The sequence below is a fragment of the Acanthopagrus latus genome, chromosome 1 (assembly GCF_904848185.1).
Source record: "Acanthopagrus latus isolate v.2019 chromosome 1, fAcaLat1.1, whole genome shotgun sequence".
NCBI lineage: Eukaryota > Metazoa > Chordata > Actinopteri > Spariformes > Sparidae > Acanthopagrus > Acanthopagrus latus.
In genome coordinates, this window is record NC_051039.1 from 757,600 (window position 1) to 781,792 (window position 24,193).

General features: G+C 41.1%; 2 protein-coding genes across 12 annotated transcripts in view; both read right to left on the reverse strand.

Moving 5' to 3' along the window:
• Positions 1-24,193, reverse strand: part of LOC119023366 (NACHT, LRR and PYD domains-containing protein 12-like) — a 286,857-nt gene that overhangs the window by 235,443 nt on the left and 27,221 nt on the right. The gene's annotated exons all lie outside the window — the stretch shown is intronic.
• The window catches only part of LOC119023524 (NACHT, LRR and PYD domains-containing protein 3-like), a 75,868-nt gene that overhangs the window by 15,408 nt on the left and 36,267 nt on the right, over positions 1-24,193 (reverse strand). For 2 of the 7 annotated variants that reach the window (XM_037105557.1, XM_037105539.1), the window contains exons 2-4: positions 23,302-23,587; positions 22,662-22,784; positions 2,040-2,093 (exon numbers count right to left, since the gene is read on the reverse strand). In XM_037105557.1, the coding sequence (XP_036961452.1) occupies positions 2,040-2,093; positions 22,662-22,784; positions 23,302-23,575 (451 nt within the window). In that variant the 5' untranslated portion in view covers positions 23,576-23,587. Of the gene's footprint in view, positions 1-2,039; positions 2,094-2,228; positions 2,370-3,826; positions 3,912-4,172; positions 4,263-5,285; positions 5,473-7,537; positions 7,744-9,923; positions 10,921-11,154; positions 11,205-16,363; positions 16,505-17,492; positions 17,667-19,542; positions 19,717-19,803; positions 21,554-22,472; positions 22,527-22,661; positions 22,785-23,301; positions 23,588-24,193 lie in introns of those variants that run through there. The other 5 variants (XM_037105561.1, XM_037105578.1, XM_037105569.1 and 2 more) reach the window with 5 other exon arrangements.

Sequence of the window (24,193 nt, forward strand, 5' to 3'; positions counted from 1 at the left end):
GGCCCTGAGTTTTTCTCTACTTCCTGTGGAACCAGACATTGTTTGATCGCCTCACTGTCTCAGTCCATATCAACAAAGCCCCTCTAGGGCCACATGGCCACTGTAACTGGAGGAGGAGCGTTTTGTGGTGTGCAGATCTCAGTCTTCGAACTGGACAGGTCATAAGAACTATCATTTTGATTAATAGGGTTAAAGTTATTAATATAAACATACATCTGCTTCCTGTGTAGTCAACCAGCTGAAATACGGACAGCAACATGCTGCCATTGCTGCTCACATTGTGGTCATAACTGGGCATAAATTAAAATCCTGTCATCAGGATTCACACACTCTGCTGCCATCTAGTGGTGACAGTTATCAAGTGCAGCTCCCCTTTAACTGCTGCAGCTTCACTGCAGTAATGCAGCAGCAAACAGGTAATATGACAGGAGAAACTTCTGTATATAGGTGTGCAGATGTGTGCTAAACTTTCAGACAAACTCAAACAGATTCAACTTATGACTTAAAGGGACAGTTAACCCCTAATCAAAAATAATATTGATTCCTCTGACCTGTCATATTTGTTATACGTCTACATTGTTTTAGTGTGAGTTGCAGAGATATTGGCCTTAGAGATGGCTGCCGGGTTTCCAGAAATCATGACCCATTTTCTCAAAATAACCCAGACCTTGATGTAAGCAGTTTCATGGAAGACCTATTTTCTGCAGTGTCACAGCACATAAGGAAGTGTGCGTCTACTCATGGTTTTAGTTAAGTACGATAACTTTGCTAACTATCATTAAATCTCAGTGTGGTCAATGCCATTTTTGTCAACATTCTGTGATGTCACGAACAGGAGCCAAGAGCAGAGACAAGCTTCTGCGTGACGACTCGGTTGGCAAATGTACTTTGCTTGGCGCTTTGAGCACCATGAGCCATGATACTGCCTAGTTCACTTACATTCTAGAGGACAGACATCTCCATACCTCAAATAATCAGCATTTTACACCAAAACGTTCTTGCTCAATACATAACACAACAGATAGGAGTAAAAACAGGCTGACAAACTAGCAAGACTCAGCTTAGCATTTATTCAGATGATGGCCAATAACTTTGCAGGATGGTGAAGTCACATTTGTAGCTTTGCAATCACGTGATCGGTAATCATTTTGACCGGCCACCGCTGTCAACGTTTTTTGTGCCTCTGATTCATGTCTTCATGTCACTCTGCAAGTAGTCCATTAATATGTTACGACGGAACTTTGAAAGCAGAGAGTGTCAGTGTTTCCCTTGTATGCATTCTGCTGCTTGATATTCAGCGGATATTCACTTGGGTCCAGCCGCAACTTTACTGAGGTTTGACCAATGAGTGCAGCAGGAGGATGGTTAGCTCACCTCCAGAGCCTCGCACTGAATCGCTGGAAACTGATTTAGGAACCGTCATTAAATTACCTAGCATAAATATATTAATACAAAATAATTGCAGTTTTTTTATATCTTCCATGTCATGTGACCCAGTGACTCCAAACAAGCAGCAGATTGTATTAGTAAACTGGAGAAATGAGACACACCTATTGTTATTCTATTTCAGTGCCTCCTTTACTTTATATGAATATTAATATGCAGAAATTGTGATTTGTTTACTCAATAACTTTCATGTTAAGGTGCCCACTGACTTCTAGATTCTGTTTCCATAAAAAAAATCTATAATAAAGAAAATAATCATAAAAAAGTTCTCTAATGCTCAAGAGGTTGGACGTCATGAAGCAACAACGGGACCAAAATAAATGTAAAGAGAGACAAAGTAGAGCCAAATGTTTTCCTGCTTTTTTGTCCTTTGATAAAACAAGGTGAATAAAATAAAAAGTAAGGGACATCTTGGATCTGTTATTTTGCTCTTCATTTTTTTAATGTATTATAGAAGTATCGGATCAGGACTCGGTACCGGCAGATACTCAAAATCTAATAACTCAAACTCGGGGGCAAAAAACCTGATCAGATATCCCTATCAAATATACAGGTATGTTTTTATGTGTTTATGTGTTTAAACAGCTGAATACCTTTGGTTTTAGTAGAAACATCAGTGGTCTCATCTGTTCTGTTTGGAGGTCGGTCTGAAACAGAAACATACAACATCTTTTGAAAAATGCCAAATATTTAAAGGTATTTTGGTGGCTACATTTCAAGCAGGCACAAAATCAAGTATAAAAGCTGTTAATTTAATGTATTAATTCAAAAAGATCATTTGCCTGTGTTGTTAATGGTGGTATTGTGGTTAATGGTGATACTGGTATTACTGTCTCCTCCAATGCTGACACCAGTCATATGAGGGTTGTAGATGACACTTCCAGTCTGTGCTGTGATTGTTGTGCTTCCCACTTGAGTTTCAGCTGTTACAAAATAGACAGAATAGTTACAACTCACCACTCAACCATAACTCACTTTCCTCTTGTTAATGTCTGAACTATGTTAAGGGGGTTCACAGATTCTATTTTGTTAGAGCAGACTGACCTGAAACATTAAGAACAAATAAAGTCTATTGACGCCTCTTGGTGAGGCCAGTTGTTGAATCTCAGACTCACATGGAATAATGCAGATTCTACTCTGGTCATGTCACAATGGACATTATATGGTACATGAATCTGAGTTTGTGTTGAAGCAACAGACATTTTATAGATTTTGTCCTTCAGGAGAGGATAATACAGTCCTGTAGATTTGGTCCTGCTTCATGTTTTTTTTAGAAGAAAGAAAGAAGGCAAATGGAAACACTTCATGATTTTGAAAATCTTAAATAAATAGCTATGCTAGTAGTTTGGTTGCTCCCCAACACCGACTGTAATTCATCTTAAGATGATGATGAAAAACGACAAAAACACCTTCCAACTGTATGTGACGTAACTGGACTGTGAAGTGTGACTGCTGGGTTCAGACCTGCAGAGGAGCTACAGGTTCATCCACTTGAAAAGGGAAAACTCAAACAACAGACAGGAAGTATGTTGTCTTTCACTTCTGAAAACTTACAAGGCTCGCTTGGTTGTGATTGGACAGTGAACCCAGTCCTGAAAAATGTACCCATCAGGTTCTCATGAACTGACAGGGCGAGTAAAGAGAAAGGGCCGGACAGAAGAAGACACATCGTATTAACAGAATCAGTATTCCTGCACACACCAGGATAAGATTGACACTATTTCATTAACAATTAGAATAACAACAAGAAGCAAAACACGTGTTTTGCATGTAGCTTCATCAGATTTGCTCCGATCAGACCATGAATCTGCTTAGATCGTGTCAATCGTATCCTGGTGTGGCTGGAGGATTGATGTTTTGATCTGCTGTGATTTGCCCTGTACTGGCTGCAGCCAGAAGAGAAGCGGCTGTTCACGGGGTGTCTTCCATTTTCAAAGAGCCACATGTTAAAACTTTTGACATGAAAGCTTATCATTTAAAGGAGAGCTGACCATGAAGTTAGCAGTACAACTATCAGGACCTCAAACTGAGAACTGAGAGAGAAGGTTTTATATGTTACATTATCTATTTGTTTTCTCATGTATTTGTATTCATGCATTTTTTTTATAAGCTCACATTCGGTGATACAGACACACAAACTGCATTATCATTTCTGAGCATCTTTCCACAAACTGTTTGTTTTAGAGTGTTTTTTGTGACACTTTAATCAGAGCGACACTTGTTAGACAGACACAAGTTAGTCTGTTGGTGGGTTTTTGCAGAACATGTCACAATTACAGCAGAAGAAATACAATAATTAATTATCACTTTGACAGTTGGTGTTTTGAAGCAAGTACACAAATCAGTGATACTTAGTGAGGAAAGTAAGAAACCATCTTACCACTTTGTGATGTTTCTGGATCAACCGCCCGGCAGGCTGTTGACCCATTTCCATCTCTAAATTCCTTCACAGACTCCTCCTCTGACTTTGGAAGTCAAGAAAAAATAAAGATAAATACAAAGTCAAAACACTTCTGAAGGACAAAGGTTTGATTTGATATCAGTAGTGACATAAAAGTATCATCTAGAACCTTTTTTTATAAATATGGTAGAAACAAACACTCGTAAAGGGTTTTTTTACACAGAACTTCAACAATGTAAACAATCAGGGAAAACATGTATAGCTCTGTTGATTATTATCATTACTATTATTGCTGATTCTACATATTGAAAATACAGAGACTTACAGTCTGATTTGTTGTACAGTCATCCGGACAGTCAACCTTTCTTGTTTTGGCTTCCATCCTGCCTGTAGGCAGCACGGTTCAGGTTCTGTTCTGATGCACAAACACTGGAGACTGAAGCATCATGTTGAACTCTCTCACAGTCCAGTTCATGCAGACTGACTCAAACATGTTTTAGGTCCTAAATATGTTGCATTTAATGTGTTTGTAAAAGCAGGCAACGCCGTATTCAGTAGTTTGAAATTTCCTGATTATTGCAGTATTTCTCATCATTCTTCTCAGTCACCCGACAAATATACAGACCTCTGATTGGTTCTGATCGATATTGTGATTATTTGCAAATTCGGAGGCCCTTTGTAATGGCTGCACATACTGCATACTTTTTTCTCACACTTTGAACCCTGCGGCCTATAATATGATGCGGCTTAGCTATAGATTTTTATGGGCTAACGGCCTCCAGGGGGCGCTCTAGCAGGAAGCGCAAGAGCGAGAGAGACAGGTGGAAGAGATAATGCACCGAGGAGGATGCTAATTTGTGTTTTGAACAGTCATTTTGCGCATCATGCAAGCACCCTCATCATGGAAAACACACAAAGAAATGCATATGATGCAGCTTTTAAGCTAAGGGCGATCGATCTGGCTGTCGAAGAAGGAAATAGAGCTGCTTCACGTAAGCTTAAGAGACGTTGGAGCAGACGTGGACACCTGCGGATTATAGTCAGGTACTTAAAAATGAGGCGGTACAGCTTATATTCAGGTGCGCTCTATTGTCCGTAATCTACGGTACACAAAATCTGGCTAATAATTCTAAAAACCTTCTTAATGTGAGTCCTCTCATGTATTATGTCTTTAACTATCAGAGTTTAAATATCAGCATAGACTGAATGGATGATTTAAGCAGCAGACAGACTTCACACAAGTCAGGACCTGTTAGCGTTTTATTCCCTTGAGCCAAACTGGCTCCTCCGTGTTCAGTGTTTCTCTCAGCTTCAGACATAGTTGTTCATATCACAGCATCAGGAATACAATCTACAAGACAATGCTCACTGTAAAAGACCCCTGACACCACAGTGGTTAGAAACAGTCAGAAAGATTAAAAACAGGAATGGGTCTTACCAGTGTTTTGGATTAACACGGGACTCTGGCCCTTTCTAGATAGAAAAGGCAGCACATTTGCTCCAAGGTCTTTCTAAAATGGTGGCGTAATATTCCTTCTTTTCCAAAAGCTGCCACTGAGGCAGGCGTAAACATGTGATGTGACGTGAAGCTGGAAGTTGGGCTGTGAACAGTGACAACGAATTTGTCTTCAAAATAAGAGCTTTACATTGCACCCCACTGGAGTTTAGAACGGGGTTCTTAGTGGGGGGCTTTTAATTTGAAAGTAGCGACCATTAGTAGCTTCCTGCTACAACAACAAGCTAACACAACCAAACAGCTACAGAGACCGAGGAGACGCTGCATCTCCTGGATCTCTGCAGCTGTCCAGTTGTTCACCTTAATGTCTACAGATGAAGTGATGGACTGACTGCTGTGATCAGCTGTTTCCTGGTTTTAAAACTCCCTGGCTGTGAGTCGCACATCAGTGCAGGTCATCGACACCTCCACCCAGCTCACGCAATAGTTAAGAGTCCCAAATAAAATATGGGACTCTAACTTAGACTAATTGAGGGAAAAAGCAGGCTGTCATGTGATAACCAACCCATTCCACCAGACTAACTACAGCTTGACTGACAGCATAGCCTCTCATCATAAGCACAGACACCTTGTGACCACAGTGTCTATGCACCAAAAACACAATCAATGTATGTTCGTGTCTGTAAGATTATGTTAAAGGCCACTTTAAATGTGTAGGAATGACACTTGCTGCCCAAAAGATGCAACAACTGGACAATAGTAACATTCTTGAAAATTGTCCTCCTTTTTATCTGCTCAAAAAAGATAGACTTGGTTATATTCTACCATTCAAGCATTTTATTTCATTTTACTTCATTACAGAAGGTTTTTATCCAGAGAGACCATATTCTTTTGTAGAGTCTTATCTGTGTAATAAATCATCACCGTACAGACACGGTGAACAGACGCTGCGGTCACAAGTTGATCTGATCTTCTTCTGCGACCCAGAGGAGTCGGTGTGTCTGCTCTGAGGAGAGAAACAGGTGATACCACGAGTCACCTGTGTGACGTGATTGGCAGTAATGGATTGATTAAGTCCTGTAATTCTTTTTAATTCTTTTGTTTAAAAGGGTTCCATAGTTCCTCTATGTGATGCATGTTTACTCAAACAGGGAGAAGTCACGAGTACGTGTTTTTAATAAAGGTTTATTAGAGATAGACACATTCACAGGAAGAGCAACTCTCCCATTTCCTGTTTACAACGTCCTCCGTAACAACCAGCAACTGTGATACAGTGACTGAGGCTCAGACACGTTTAATCAAACAGCAGCCCGAACACGTATCAGGTATGTTTTGACCAGAGAAAACCCGAACAAAGAGGCAGATCTGAGGACAGCTACGTCTTCTCTTCCCAATTTCAACATCTGTTGTAGCTACAGTGATCACAGACACATTCGGCTGACAGCTGCCAGTTAACAGTACCGGACTGAACTTGTGCCAGAGCTGAAGCTGAAACCTGGAAACTGGTTCTCAGCTCGGCAGTCGTTCACCCAGATCCTCTAACCTGAGATGTACAGTAAAACATAACTAGGAAGACATTTCAAGAGTCTGAAAACAGAAGAGAAAATGCAGTTTCACACTGTAGTTAGTCACTACTACAGTTTGAAATCAACAACAAAGCTCAGAGGCTGCTCCCTGGTCTTTGTTCAAACTACGTTCATGTCTGGCATGTGAGGAAGGATTCCTGCTCTGTTGACAGGAAGTCCTTCTTTACAGTGTCAGGTTAACTCAGTCAATGTGACGTGAGCAACATCTGCTGGTGACAAAGCTGCAGTGCAGTCAGACGAGGCAGAAAAGCTGATTCTTTTCTTTAGACTGCTGTCCTCAGGTAACTTAAAGCTGCCATTTCATTTGCAGTGTTGACATGACTGAGATGGAAAGAAGGAATACAGGCAAAGGATGATTTAGAGAAGGAAAGGAAGCGACAGGAAAGGAAAGGAAGTGGCACAGAGGACAATCTGGAAAAAGTGAAACCACACGAAAACATAACATCACAATTTCATTGTGTTGTTCATGATTTGTCTCAGTAATAAAAACGTAACCTTCCTGTATGCATTTATTATTAAATCATATTATTATTATCATCATATATATAATATTATAAAACTGAAATTGAAGCCTGCTTCATCCTCAGGGAAGGACTGCAGATCACCACCGACCAACCGAGTAAACAGTAAGAAAAACATTGTGCTTACCGAGCTAACAGCTAGCATCGGTGACCACTGCCACATCAGCAGAACTTGCTCTTGAGATCTTGACTTAATTATCTGTTCATCTGAGAAAAAACACTGGCGAATGTAGCCGGAACGGTCTGCGCTGTGTTCTGTAGCTTTAAAACTCAATAACAAAACTTTTTTATCAACTACATACCTCTCTGGTCAAGAGCAGCGCAGAATGACCGGGAAAGGGAGCTACACGTGTCATATCCGCAGACTTTCAAAATAAAAGCTCAGGTTTGTAAAAATAAAGGAAATAAGAAAATAAAACCACAAAAATTAGTAATCATTATTAATTCATATTAAAAGTAAAAAGATGCTCAAGCACATCATGTGATTGATTGAAAAAAGTTTAATCAATTATATTAATACATCAATAAAAGATTAATAATAATAAATAAAAATAAAATGCCAAAATGTTTCATTTCCTTTTTCTATCTGTTACACTCAGATCAAATACTTGAAATTCACAGCATGTAATTTCTGCCTCTAATGGCCTGTCAATCAAAACAATGAAGAAAAAGTTAAAGTAGCATAGGATCATGGGAGTTGTCTTCAGATGAAAACTTTCTGACGTGACTAAGACATGAATGTTGATGACATTAGCTTATGGCTGTTTTGGCCGACGCACAAATGACCCCTCGGTCAAACTCACAATGCAGGTGGTGAACACATCATTCAACATAAAAACTGCAGATGAAAATCTGTCTCAGGCACAAATGTTAACAGAAAATGTTTTAAAGTTTTCTTCGTTACGTTACGTCTGGTTCTCTGACTTTCTTCTCGCTCTCTCTCCGGAAGTTACAGCAACAGGTGACCAGATGAAATGTCTTGAGTAAACCTGTGGATTTCTATGTTTTGAACATTGTTGGAAACTCTTGGGTTAATCTAAGAACACAACTCATCAACATGTAGAACAAAGGTTGAGTCGTTTAAAACATTTATGGGACACTAAAAAGTGGTGGATACTTTCAACATGTTTGAATTTCCTGATTTCATTATTGTAGTTTCTGGGCTGTCTTCCTCAAAGGTGTCGGCGTGTAGTATGTTGATAAAAAATTCTGCGGAGGCAAGGCTGGGTGGAATGATAGAGCAATCTTTATTAAAACAGACTTGAGCCTAGCATCCGAACAGAGTGTGGCCACACCTCTGATATTCTCCAATCTAGGGCAAAGTAATGCCAAACGTTTTTGCCCCTTCTTGCCCTATCAGAACTCCTACGCTCTCGATCTTAGGAATTCTACCAAGTGCCACCCCTCTTTCTCTGGTGTGGGGGCCTTTTTTAAAGTCTGTTCTCCATAACCGCCTACTTGTCCCAATTGGTCACTTTGGTGGGTTCAAGGTACATCTATCCAATGGGAAAGAAGAGAAGGATGGGTCTGCCTCACATCCTCTATGAAATAACTCTTGTGTGCGTTACTTAACTTTGCTGATGTCAGCTAAAGTGGACAGGATGGTCTCTCTACACTTAAATGACAATGTATACCTTGAGTCAGCTCTTAACCTCTGGTGTGGGCTCCTTCCTGTAGCTTATCTCTGATGCCCACTTCAGGGCTGATCAGGGCTCCTGGTTGTGGGGACCCTCACACTGTCACATTCCCGCAGTTGTCTAAGGAGAGCATCTGGTCCCATCTCATCCTGTCTTCCTCCTATTCACTATTGTCTTAGAGCCCAGGATGTGTAGGAAACACACAGATACTACATTATTCAGTTGGTTCTGCAGATATTTTGAAAGTTTAGGTTTTTTTCCCTAGTTTACAACTTAAATATGGTACAAAGAATGTGACTTATGCAAACAGAGGAGCAGGATGAACAAACACTGTCTCGCTGTTGTTTCACTCTGAGCACCAATCAGGTTGCTGTTCCTGAAATGCAGAATATTATGTCACAGTGAAGTTGACCTTTGACCTTTGCGATATAAAAACGTCATCATTTTATCCTGTTAGACGTGTGCAAAATGTCATCCTGAATATCACATTAATTGCTTAGTTTTCACCAAAAAACCCTCAACAACCAAATTCTAATCAGTTCATCCTAGAGTCAAACAACCGGCACACATGATGCCTCCGGCCACAAATATCCCCAGTGTGGAGGCATAAACATAAACTTCAGATTCAAACACAACCATGTTTTAATCTGAAAGGAAAAACGATGTTACGTCAGGTGAAGTGTCGTAGTCCACAGAACAGTTCTGAAGCTTCACAGTTAAACAGAGTTGCAGCGTCCTGCTGAACAAATGAAGTAGCTGAGACTTGATTTAAAACAGAGAAACGACCACAGAAACATCAGATGTCTCCATACAGCTCGTCTGCTGTGATGTCTGTAATGTAAAGTGATGTTATTTCAATCAGGAGAGACACGTGAATGAGAAAGTCAAATGTTTATTCTGATAGATGATGTGAGATGATGAAGTGTTGACAGAAAGTCTTTGGCTCTTGGACTCTACAGTGAGATTTTGTAATGGAGGTCCGTCTGCACGTAGCAGCAGCTCTATCCACTCATAGACACATATTTACAGATAATAACTCAAATAAGACAAATGACAAACTTTATAAATCATCATTATGATTATCTATATGCATGTGTGTGTGCAGCCTGGTTTTATTGTATATACAGACTGATTGTTGTGAGAAAACAATCAGATCACAAAGTTCAGAAAACTGAAATCTGAACGTTCAAAACATAATTAAAGAGATTTAAAACCAACTGATGTGCAGCACATTGACCGAGAAGAGACAAAACAACTGGACCATTTCTGTTGCTGTCATTTACAATGTGTGTGTGGTGTGTGTGTGTGTGTGTGTGTGTGTGTGTGTGTGTGTGTGTGTGTGTGTCCTACAGAGACACTGAGGAATCAGGTAACCAGAACCCAAACCCAGGATAAAGAGTTTCAGTGAATGTGGTGTTGAAGGTGTGGAGGTGGATCAGTGAGTCAGAGACTCTGTAGAAGGACAGAGTGCCAGCAGGACAGTCCACATACACTGCTACTCTGTTAGAGACAGAGGAGGAGGAGAGGCCTGTTTTTCTCTTATTGTGCCAGACAGAGTAACCAGCGCCATCATCATCAAAGCACTCCAGACTCCAGGACTGATTATTCTCTCCAAATACACACTCATCTCTGTTTCCTCTCCTGCTGATTCCTCTGTAACTCACTGATATATGAATCCTTCCTCTCCACTCGACCTCCCAGTAACAGCGACCAGTCAGACCAGTTCTACACAGCAGCTGACCCCAGTTTTTAAACCTCTCTGGATGATCAGGGTATGACTGCTCCTTTATCATAAATCTCACCTTCCTGTTGTTGTCAGACAGTTTGAGGTATTTGAATACTGTGTTTGTGTCCACTGTGAGTTCACAGACATCTGATGGAGAGAACAAGACACAATACAGCAGCAGTTTATCATCTAACACAGCTGATGGTTTATTTCTTGCTTTATTAACAGACTGACTGTTAATTAGATCAAAACTTCACAATGACTCATCTTTCTGGATCTTCTTTCAAACTGACAGTTGAATGCAGATACACAAGCTTTAGATTTAAACCACTTTAACATGTGCTGCCTTGTTTTCATCAATCAAAGTGAACACACACTTACACTTCATCAGACCACCAGGTTTCAGCCACTGCTCTCCACCATGTTCCACCCTGGAGGAAAAAACAGAGTCAGAATGATCCTTCCAGGTCCTCTTTGACTAAGGACATCATTCAAGATTCAAGATTCAAGAAAACTTTATTTATCCCGAGGGAAATTGTCGTGCAACAGTAGTAAAACAAAGTGAGAAAGGAATACAAAAGTAATAAATAATAGTAAAGTAATAAATAAACAAGTTACTAAGTACACAGAATGTAAACCAACAGTGAGCAGCATAAAACTGAAATAAAAAGTACACAATAAGATTGAATAAAGTGACAAGTGGTATAAGGTGATAAAAATAATAAATTTAGCAGCAGCATGAAATAGCAGCAATTTACTAAGTGTAGTGCACACTCAATAAGTGATGGAAGTGATAGGGAATGATATTGATTTGATTTGGCTCAGGTGACAGTGTCTCCACTGTCCCTCCCGCGACCAGAGGTGGATGCATTAAACAGTCTGATGGCCTGAGGGAGAAAAGACTTCCTCAGGCGCTCCGTGTTAGATTGGGGTGGGATGAGTCTGCTGCTGAAGGTGCTGCTGTGTGAGTTTAGCACCTGATTGAACGGGTGAATGTTGTTGTCCAGGATACTATGCAGTTTGCACAGCATCCTCCTCTCAGACACCACCACCAAAGAGTCCAGTTGGACCCCCAGGGCGGAGCCAGCCTTCCTGATGATCCTACTGATCTTGTTGGCATCTGCTGCCCTCAGCCTGCTGCCCCAGCATACAACCCCAAAAAAGATGGCACTGGCTACCACCGACTGGTAGAACATCCTCAGCATGATGTTGCAGACATTGAAGGACCTGAGTCTCCTCAGGAAATAGAGTCGGCTCTGGCCCTTCTTGTACACAGCCTCTGTGTTCTTGGGAGATGATGGTGGGGTAGAGAGGACAGGTAGGGTGAAGTCCGGAAAGAGCTGTGTGGGAGGGGGGACAGCAGGGCCAGAGGTTTGGAGGTGGATGGATGTGGAGAAGCTGGGGGAGGGGTAGTTCGGAGCCCTCTCGTCAAATCTATTAAAGAACAGATTCAGCTCGTTGGCACGTTCAATACGCCCCCGTTGTCTGGCTTCCAGGTGGTTTGTGGCCAGTGATGCTCCTCATGCCGTTCCACACTTCCTGCAAGTTGTTCTGCTGGAGTTTGTGTTCCAGCTTCCTCCTGTAGCTGTCTTTACCCTGTTGGATCCTCTCCTTAAGCTCCCCCTGGACCCGCCTCATCTGCTCCCTGTCACCCTCTCTGAAGGCCCTCTTCTTCCCATTCAGCAGGACCTTAATGTCTCTGGTGACCCACGGCTTGTTGTTGGGGAAACAGCGTAAGGTCACTGTAGGAACAACAGTGTCCACACAGAAGTTGATGTACCCTGTTATGCAGTCCGTGAGATCATCAAGGTCCTCCCCATGCGAATCACAGAGCAACTCCCAGTCAGTTTGTTCAAAGCAGCCCTGCAAATCCTCAATGGTCTCCTGTGACCATCTCCTAACAGTCCTGGTGGTCACAGACAGCTGCTCAACTTGAGGCTTATACAGGGGTTGCAGATGGATGAGGTTGTGATCTGACCTTCCAAGTGGAGGAAGGGCAGTGGAGCTGTATACCTCCTTAACATTGGCGTACAGCAGGTCCAGCAGGTCATCTCTTTGATTCCATGTTTCACAATTGTCATCTCGGCAACATTATCCAGCTCTCTCCCCTGATAAATTGAAGCTTATCTGGCGAAGTTTCAGAAATAGGACCACACCTCAACAGCGCCAACTTCTGATATTCCTATAAATAACTACTTGACCCTCTCCTCGTCTTCGCTCTCATATTCTGTGGCTCTCGTATTCTGCCAGAAACAAGATCACGCAACATCACCTCGAACACATACAAACTTTTGTACAAGCAACATCAGCCTCTACTCACCTCATCATGGACTTCGTATCACTATCCCCGTCGGACGATGATCTTTTCAGACAACATCAGGATCACCATTCATCAGAAGCTGATTACTTTCCCGTCACCTCCATACCCGAGACCCCAATTCCAGCGGCCCAAAAGCCATCTAGGAAGCGAGCAAGGTCGAAGAGCACCAACTCCACCTCATCCATGGTTCGCATCCCGCCTGGTTCATCTCTCCTCAACATCCAAGATTACCATAGCTTGCCCGACGACTCCTTCGTCTCCCCGCCTTCCGCAGCAAAGACAGGACGAGGAAATTCCGGAACAGAAAGTCGCCATCACCGCAGTTCACTTCCAGCAACAACGGCAACTTGATTCAACCGGGGCTCATGGCACCGAGATGCCAGCACCCTGTTTCCATCAACCACAACAGCTCGCTTCAACCAGAACTCCTGGCCCCGGAATGCCAGCGCCCTCAATTTCCTCTGCGCCCCGTGCTGCACCAAACGTCAACTTCTGTCCCTTTTAGGCCACTTCAAATTCACCTTACGCATCATCCCCCAAGGGTGAGCCTTTATCTCTAACCCATTATCGATTGCTTCTTATGTCCCATGACTCTTGACTTCCATCTCCCTGGGTAGCTCAAACCGTGCCAATATCCATCCATGACTCAACCTTCCACCAACTGGAACGGAATCACATTCTTTTATGACGATCAACCGACTCACACGCACGACATCCATCTGTACATCGATGCTGCTTCTTCTGTCGGTTTTGGGGGTTTCTATAAGGGAAGACGGTTTACAGCAGAATGGCCCCCAGAGCTCACAAATGAATGCCAGAAGTTCACGCGGTTACCTTCCCAAGGCCGGTTGGGCGTTGACGTTCAAGTCGTAAATCCTGCACTAATACCCCTGATAGGCGACTCAGAGAGCTCGATCAACAACAGCCTTAACCCTCTCTTCCTACTGGACAGCTTGGAAAAGCTTCCATTACTTTCATGACCAATACAACATAACCTTTCGGTCGTTCGATCTCATCACCTCGACTTCTTTCATTACTTACGTCCATTCCATCAGGGCAGTTAAAACAACACCATCAAGCTTACCTTAGCGGTATCAGCTTCTTTTCCAAGCCAATAATGGGCACTTCGTTAACCTTCCTTTTTAAAGGATTCCTACATCAAGCGCCAGCTAAAAGCCCTCGCCGTCTTCCTCTTACTGCCAACTTGCTGTTAATCTGCCTCCCACCATCCGTTCCAGGTACAGCACTCCTCAAGTTGCCCGAACCCTGGAAGCCATGTTCTTGCTTGCTTTTCACTTTCCTCAGATGCTCAGAATTCACGTTGACTCAAGCCGCCATGTATGCATTTCAGACTCGCCTCGCTTTTCAGACACCATGGCTTTCTATTTAAAGCAAACTAAAACCAATAGATCTAGTCCGCCTACACCCGTCTTCTACTCCAAGGTCCAATCACCACTGAATCCTTTTGAAACCCTTGTTAACGTCTTGCAATTCTGCAAACCTCAGAGCATAGCAATGACAAATCCTCCCTTCATCTCTGAATCCGGACAACTGGCTACTCGATTCTGGCTCCACCATTGTCTGGTATTTTACATGTTAACTACTCCGGACACTCCTTCAGGATCGGAGCGGCCACTTCAGCCTCCTGTAAAGGCATCCCTGAACACTTCATGTGACTCATGGGCTTATGGTCCTCCCACACGTATCACTGCTACATCCGTTCAGATCTCAAAAAGCTCAGATCCACACAATGTCATCTCAAGTGGTTGGAGGTTTTTGGGGGTCCGTCGCTGCCCGAGTGTGGCAGCAGATTCTGTACAGAGCTTCCCACACACACTCGAAGAACTTGAAGAACCAAAACATTTTCTTTTCTTTCCTTTCATAATAAGTTGTTTAAACGCATCTTGTTGAAGGTGTGGTCCTTGCTAGTGAATGGTCAATTAAAAAATCCCTCATCATTACTATTGTCTGCACTGTCTCCTCTTTCACTGTACAGCAGCTCAGTGACAATTTTGGTCATATCCACATCTTCTCATTACCTCATGGACATTGTAGATCATGAGGTTGGAATGTTAATTTCTGAATGTTAAGCCATTATTAATGATTAAAAAGCAGCTCCTCAAGTGAATGTGTTCACCTGTTGTATGGTTGATAATGACTTATTATCCTATGATCAGAAAAACTCACTTTTCAAAAAAAAACTATTCAGATTTGTGTGAGTCCAGAGAACACTTCCCAAGGAAATTAAACATTATAGTAGCACAAATGGGTTTCAGAAAAATAAAGGTCTTAAGAAAAAACAAAAGAACAGGATTTGGACGAGAGGCTGATGAAATGAACAGGACGAACACAGAGTTGGCAGGTGAGCTCCCCTCAGCTCCTTTAAATACAGCAGACAGAGTCTACAGACCAGAGGAGAGGACACAAATATACAACTCAACCAAAGAAATCTGCTTTTTACAGCTTTATTCATGTTTCAGGAAAATGTGATGCTTCATTTTTGTCGCTGACATATTCAGTTGTTGTTGATGTCAATGGTTACAGATGTTCTTTTCAGTTCAGACTGACAGACTCTGTACAGATTAAACTGTTTTCAACTGAAAATCAGTCAGACTAGTTTAAAAAACAGATCTGTTTTTCTTTCCCTCATCCCTACCCTGCAGGCAGCTTGTTTTAATATTATTGAGTATTTTACATGTTGTGGCTGAAACTATGGTTGTAACAGAAAGCTGTGAACACAGTGTAGAAGATAATTAGAACCTTCTGCTCTCTGCTCAGCTTTAGTCACATGCACACACTTCCACACACAATATGCCTCAACTGCAAAATCCTGTTAGAAACTTGATGATTGAATAAAACAGTTTTGACCAGACACCTGACATGTAATACAGTGACAGAATGTGAGAAAGTGGGAGAGGCAAGGACAGAGCGAGAAAGAAATAAAGTGCAAAAATTAAAATCTGTCCATCACCTGTTGTGTGTATTTTCTTCATGTCTGTGACATATTTCACAGATACAAACATTAAAACTAATGAACCGATGGCATGCTGTCCATATGACTGTCTACAGGTCATTAGTAAAAAGAGGCAAGACTCAGAATCTCTATGTGACGCGCTGCTGCAGCTTTGCTTGACAAGCAAGTGAGAAGTCTGGTCTGGTACTGTCTTCACTGTTATCAGCAGTGCTGCTGGTTCAGATTGTGAACCAACAGTTCTCAGCTTGTCAGTGTGACAAAGGAACAGTGTGTGAGCTCTTGTTGTCTGTTCACACCTGAAACAGTCCGGCAGCTTAATTCTTGAGTCTCCTGGATGATTGTAGGTCAGGTCCAGCTCTCTCAGATGGGAGGGGTTGGTTCTCACAGCTGAGGCCAGAGAAGTACAGCCTTCCTCTGTGATCAGACAGGCTGACAGTCTGGAGGCACACACAGACACAGAATGATTTGTTTTGATATTTTCGAAATTGTGTGAATTTTGAGTTAAATCTGCAGTTATCTGTTCATGCATGTAATGACCTGGTCAACATCAGGCAAAATATAATAATTACATTGAAAAACAGGCTCTGTTTTGAAGCTTCTTATAAGCACGTACACAGAATGATCTGCTTTAATCTTTGTGTCATTGTCTGTGTGAGTTTTGAGTTAAATCTGCAGTTATCTATTCTTGAACAGGAAAGGATCCACATAAATCTATCAGACTGCTAATTCAATCCAGTTTACAGTTTTTTAAGCTCACTACACAAGAACAAAATGCATTGCATGTAATGACATGGTCAACGCCAGGTAGAAAATAATAACATTTAAAAAACAAGCTCTATTTTGAAGCTTTTTATAAGCACTCTGGCACAGTTTTAACATTCGAAGCACGCCTTAATCATTTTAGAAATATTGTTGTCCTCCATCAGCCCACTGACTGTAGCAAGCCTTGTTGAGCACATTCAAGTTAAGAACACTTTTCATGTTGATGTGAGCTGAGTAAAGGGAGCAGCTGAACCACAGTCACATAGCTGATGGATAACAGAGGTAGATGTAAACGTGGCCAATGATGTTATTGTTTATTTCAATTCATTCTGAAGTGCTGGAAATGAACAGAAAACAGAAATTAATCATCAGCAAACATCCTAATACAAATAACATGATTCAAATCCATTGTCCTTAGATCGTTTTTATGTGTAAAATTTAACATTTCTGTCACAATTTCTCATTTAACACTCCACAGTCCTGAATGCTCAGGCCTTGTGACACATATGGACACCCATAAACGTTGTTAAGGTTCTTGGGTTGTGTTCTAAGTTTTGAAAATCCAGAATCCTATTCCTGATGGACTGTGACTGTTAAAATCATTGACTTGTATGTCAAGTAACATTTAAATGCTCATCTGTTAAACAGAAGCTAAATCCTGACCTGAGAGTCTCCAGTTTACAGTGTGAACTCTTCAGTCCCACTGACAGCTCCTTCACTCCTGAATCCTGCAGGTCGTTGTTACTCAGGTCCAGCTCTCTCAGACTAGATGACTGGGAGCTGAGAACTGATGAGAACTCATGACAGCAGTTTGTTGTGAGGCTGGTGTGATTTAACCTTATACAAGGAGAAAACAAAAACAGTTTATTTTTATGTTTCAGTTTAGCAAAATTCTACAGTGTCAATGAGCAGGTCAGTTTTACAATATTAATCAAGTTTAAAAGACTATAGTAATCAAAATAAATTAACTTGATATTAAATCCACATTTTTTAATTAATAGTTACCTTTTTTTCTGAGAAACTCTGCATCACGCTAACCGAGATCAGTATCACTATTTTGAATGTGTGAAGGGGATGTGTTCAAGCTAAAGTTATTCTTTAGCACTGTAGGAAAACATGTCCTCCGTCTCTGTATCTCAAAGGGGCCCTGTTTCTGTCACTAATTAGTCTTTCACCCAAAAACTGACTGTTTTTTCAGGAGAATGGCCTGGCAGCCCCATCACCCCTTCACCGAGCAAGGAGGACATTTTTTTTTCTTGCTATAAACCTTCGGATGGATGTGGAAACCTCTTTTAGTTATTTACAACTAATAACACATCTGTTCTCTCACAAGAGATACACTCAGACAATCCAGGTCAAGCACCAAGGAGTCTTCTCTTTAAACATCAGAAGAAAGGAGAACTGTTTTCTAACACAGATATGTTATAATGAATGCCTTTGGAATTGTAAATTAAATAATGATGGCTGCTGGTTTATGTCTTTTTTCCCTTTGAAATAGACAGACGTCCTCTACAGAGAAACATTACTTTAGGGGTCTAATTTTGCCCTTCCCCATCCCTTGTCAAGGTGTGAATTATGGCATGTTGTTCTGTGTCTATCCTAAATAACCAATAAATCAGAATCTCATCTTCTTAATTTGAATAAATTCAGAAAGAGTAGAAGCAGGTCAGAACACTTGTTTTCCACCATTCTCTATGTTATTGTAGGGCTAAGATCAAGTTTTATTGTTTAAAGTGTTTGATGTTTGGGGAGGAACCAGTCCCTTTGGTGAGCCCTGGTGATTGAAACAGACTTTCAGAAGATATTTTTGTTTAATTCCTTTGCTATTTACCAGTAAAATATCTGGCATGTTTTTGTTAACAAGTATTAAGCTAGGATTAGAAGCAATATATGATTAGTGATTTTAATCATGTCGTATTCTTTAATGTTGACAAAGTCCATTTACTAAGCCATAGTGAAATTCTGGGAAAGGTGAATGTGATGTCAAACATTAAAATGATAATTCAGTTAGCCTGGTGCAATGAAAGTGAACTTGATTTAATTCACCTTGTATTAAGTGACAACGGAAAATCCATCTTCCAGTTATTTGAATCAAGAAGTTGAATTAGTTAACTGGTCAGAGCTTAAGAACCACCACTCAAAGCAACGAAGAAATTGGCTGCTTCAGAAGCCTTTTGTTCGAGGCCACAATCAGCTCTACCCCCAGCGCACACAAGTGGGCCTCCTGTTGGGCCATGAAGCAAGAATTTCATCAACAGAGTCCCGGATTTCCCTCTAGCTATTGGACCAACACTTGAGGAAACCAAAACTTCAGGACTCCCTGACTCCCAGACACAGTAGGCCATCTGCCTGTGATCACATAACCTTATTACTTTACTCATTACAATCTCTATCTTTTTTGTTATCTGTTGTTGTTTGTCTAAATTGCTCATTTATTTACCCTGAATTATTTTTAATTTTAATTAGTTTATTATTTAGTTAATAAACAAAAATAACCTTGTTATGGATTTGTTGGATTTGTTGGAAGTTTGTCGGGAAATGCACATGATTGCTTCTGGATATGAGACATTTAAAGGGAAACATCTGTTGTATGTTCACTGTTACATTTACAACATGAAAGAAAAGAGAACCACCCCCACTTTAAGTGTCCCACTATGTTTATAACTTGCATCAAATATCACCACAAACACACCATTAATGTGGATGTTCTTACCGAAGTGTCTGAAGTTTGCAATTGGCACTTCTAAGACCAGCAGAGATCAGCTTCACTCCAGAGTCCTGCAGTCTATTCATGCTCAAGTCCAACTCCTTCAGACCAGAAGACTTAAAGCTGAGAACTGATGAAATATGCTTACAACATCTGTCTGTGAGGTTGCAGCTACTTAACCTAAGGAGAAAAACAAAACGATATATCTCCTATATTTTAACACAACCAGTTTTAGAGCAGTTGGGTATCTTGAGGTTGAACACTTACAAAGCTGTCTTTGATACTTTGAGCACAGGCAGCAGCCTCTCCAGAACTTCATCTGATTCGTAGTATTTTTTCAGGTCGAAGACATCAAAGTCTTCATTGGAACTGAGCAGCAGAAATGCCATAGCTGACCAATGTGCAGGTGAGATTTTATGAACATCTCCTGAGTTCTGGTACTGTTGGACCTGCTCTACCAGAGACTGGTCACCCAACTCATTTAAACAGTGGAACAGATTGACAACCTTGTTATCGCGGGACAGATTCTTGATCTTCCCGTGAATGTAGGTAATTGTCTTCTGGTTTTTCCCAGGATGTCTTCCTTTAAATTCAAATTTTCTCTGAAGAAGCACCTGATTCTTTTCCTGTGAAAGACCCAGCAGGAAGCGCAGGAACAAGTCCCATTGTCCATGATCATTGACCAAAGCCATATCCACTGCCTTCTTATGGAGGAAGGAAAGTTTACTTGATGACCACCTCCACCAACTCTTCTTGCTGGGAAGCAGATTCTTGTATTGTACTATGAAGGTTTCTAGCACATACAGAGCTGCAAGAAACTCCTGAACAGTTAAATGTATGAAATAGTACATCACTTGTTTGTGAAGACCAGCTTCTTTTCTTATCAGCTGTGTACAAACTCCTGAATAAACAGCAGCTTCTGTAACATTAATCTGACTTTTCAAGTCATCTTCATAGAATACTATGTTGCCCTTCTGCAGCTGTTCAAACGCCAGCTTTCCCAATTTCATGATCACATCTTTGTCTGTTTCAGAGTTCCGATAATCCTTTTCATGTTTCCATTTTGTCTGGATGATCAGGAAGTGTGTGTACAGTTCAGTCACAGTCTTTGGCAACTCACCTTCAGGAGTTTCTGTGAGGAGACTCAGGAGCACAGTGGCTGAAATCCAACAGAAGAGTGGGATGTGGCACATGATGTACAGACTTCTTAACGGTTTGGACTGAAGATGACTGAGGATCTTCTGAGCCATACCCTTGTCATGGACTTTCTTCTGAAAGTATTCCTCCTTTTGCTCATCATCAAAGCCTTGAACCTCGGTCACCCTGTGGATGAACTTGGAGGGAATCTTAGTGGCTGCTGCTGGTCTACTTGTGATCCAGACTGAGGCTTTGTGGAGCAGCTTCCCTTTGATTAAGTTGGTGAGTAGGCAGTCTAATGTTCTTTTGTCTGTAATACTCCGACATGTCTCATTGTTCTTAAAGTCCAGAGGCAGTCTGCTTTCATCCAGACCATCAAAGATGAACAGAATACTTGAATTGTTGTAGTCTGATGTTTCTAAATCCCTCACTTCTTCAAAATAGTGACCTATTAACTCTTTAATACTCATCTTGTCTTTCATTAAATTCAGCTCTCTGAATGTGAATGGAAATATGAAATCAGTCTGGTAGACTTTTCCAGTTACCCAGTCATGAGTGAATTTCTGCACAGCGACAGTTTTTCCAATCCCAGCATTTCCCTTGGTCAGAACTCTCTGGGGAGCATTTTCTTCGTTTGGTAACGGTTTAAAAATGTCATTGAGGTTGATTTTCTTCTGCTCACTCGAACTCCTTGTACATTCAAATTCAACTACTTCGTGTCCCCTATCAACTTTCTGACTGTCTCCCTCTGTGATGTAAAGCTCTGTATAGATCTTGTGTAACAGAGATGATGATCCATCTTCCTGTGTTCCTTGAAACAGAGTCTGAGTTTGAGACTTAAGATAAGATTTTAGATCAGCTTGGCACTTTTGGATGTTTTCTGAAAGATAAATGAGATCATAGTTACATGAATAACATACTTCTCGCACTTCCAAGTCAGTAAATACTAAAGATGTTTCTCTGTTCAGAAGACACCATTTTCACTGCTTTCAAGGTGCCGTGACACGGCAGAAAGGAGGGGGACTTCTTATTGTATATGAGCAAACTGAGCAAAATTTAACTGGAGAAAGAGCACTGCAGTGCATCTCTGCGTGTGTATGTGATGCACAGATCTCAGTCATTGGCCTGGACAGGACATAAGTACTATAATTTTGATGAATAGGGCTGTTACAGTTAAATATCAGCTGAAGTAATCATATCAAGTGCCATGCTGCCATTGCTGATCACACTGTGGTCAAACTGGGTATAAAATCAAATCCTGTCATCAGGATTCACACACTCTGCTACCATCAGCTACAGTTATCAAGTGCACCGCATCACAGCAGGTTTGGGTTAACAGCCTATTGCCCAAGAGCAGAGACAAGCTTATGTGTGATGACTCACTTGGCAAATTAAATATGTTTGGTGCTTAGAGCACCATGAGCCACGATGCAGCCTATAGTTCCCCCCAAAAATTCTTGATGGACACATAACACTACAGGACAACATGCTCTAAGGCTGGCAGACCAGCAAGACTCAGTTTATTATCTATTCAGAAACCAAAAGAATCACATAAAGTACAAAACGGGCAGATGACGGGGAAGAAAAGCTGATAGCCAATAACTTTACACGATGGTAAAGTCACATTTGAAGCTTTAAGTGTGTCATCACTATAATATATTGCATGTTCATAATATCTGAGTCCAGTCATTTCTTAAAATAGTAGAAGTATGGTGAACTTTTTCATCATTTAACTCTGAAAAGCCTTATTAAATATACAGGTATGTTGTATGTTTTTATGTGTTTAAACAGATGAATACCTTTGGTTTTGGTAGAAACATCAGTGGTCTCATCTGTTCTGTTTGGAGGTCGGTCTGAAACAGAAACATACAAACATCTTTGAAAAATACTAAATATTTAAAGGTATTTTGTTGGCTACATTTCAAGCAGGCACAACATCAAGTATACACGTTGTCAATTTAATGTATAGATTCATGGGGAACGTTTACCTGTGTAATTATTAGTGATATTGGTGATAATGTCTCTTCCAATGCTGACACCAGTCATATGAGGTGTGAAGATGACACCTCCAGTCTGTGCTATGACTGTGGTGCTTCCCACTTGAGTTTCAGCTGTTAGAAAATAATAATAAAATAATTAGGAACTGCAACTCACTTTCCTTTTGTTAATGTCTGAACTATGTAAAGGTGGTTCACAGATTGTATTCATTTTTTTTAGAGCAGACTTAACTAAAATATTAAAAACAAAGTCTAGTGAAGCCTCTTGGTAAGGCCAGTTGTTGAAACTCAGATTCAAGATTAATTTAATCTAAGATTAGCTCTAGTCTGAGTTTAGAAAAACTAGGTTTAAAATGAGTTAATCTAGATATTAATTCAGGCAGAGCTCTGCTGCACCATTAAAATGAATCTCTGTTCAGTTAAACAAAGTTTATTTCTGTGAACCAGAGCACCATCAAACCTCCATCCTCTCCAGTAACAATTATTGATGCTTCAACCTTTTCTCCTCATTATGAAATCAGGCCTCTTTGTTTGAGCCTCTGAACTGAGAGATCTGTTCCTTTACAGGTATTGTGTGGTCGACTCACTCTCTTCTTCTGAAAATGATATTAAAATAAAGAATGTGACTGACCTTCTGGTCCTGAGCTGTTGGCTGACAGACTCTGCACCAGGTCATTCCTCTTGATCTTCTCTAAAATCTTCTTGGTCACCTTCAGAGCTCCATCAAGTGTAAAGGTGTTCACCATCAGATCCACTGTGTCCCGTCTTCCTGCTGTCTCCAGCCTGGACTGTTTGATGGGTTGGTAGCCTTCCAGGATGTCAGGCAGCTTCAGATACCATTTGAAATCCTTGAATTCATCAACTTTTAGATCCTCCAGAGTGTTGAAAATGTCCTCTGGTGTCATCGTGGCTCCCTGCTAAAGACAGGCAGTGTTATCACCTGAAGGAAAACCAGCCAGACTTCCATCAGCTGGGAAACATCAGGGAAGACCAGTCTGAACTGTTGAGAAGCTGCTGCATTGATGATCTGACACACTGCGACCTGTACTGACAACATACACAAACTGCTAACTGCTAACACTGAATAAATAACATTATACATATGTACAACAAAATTGCTTGTTTCAAACACTTCTCAAACATTGTACCTGATGTGGTTGTGAGACCTAATGTGGTTCAGACATGCGACCAGACCACATATCATCTGCTCCACCTTGACCCTCCACTCTGCGTACAGCTGAGGAACTGATGTTTTACAGAGTATACTTAGCATTCATGACAACCATGAGCTACTTGAAGCCCTGTTTCTAAACTGGGCTTACAGGCATCATATCTTCAGCGGTACAGTACTTAATCTTCACAAAAGCCCAGAAAACCAAGCAAGATCTGGCGTGCTGGTAAAATTTGGCCCCGTCTTTGGCAGGCAGGATCAACTCTATTAGAATGACCATCATGCCCAGATTTTTATATCATGTCTACCCTGTCTTCATCCCCAAATCATTTTTTAAAGATTTGGATTAAAC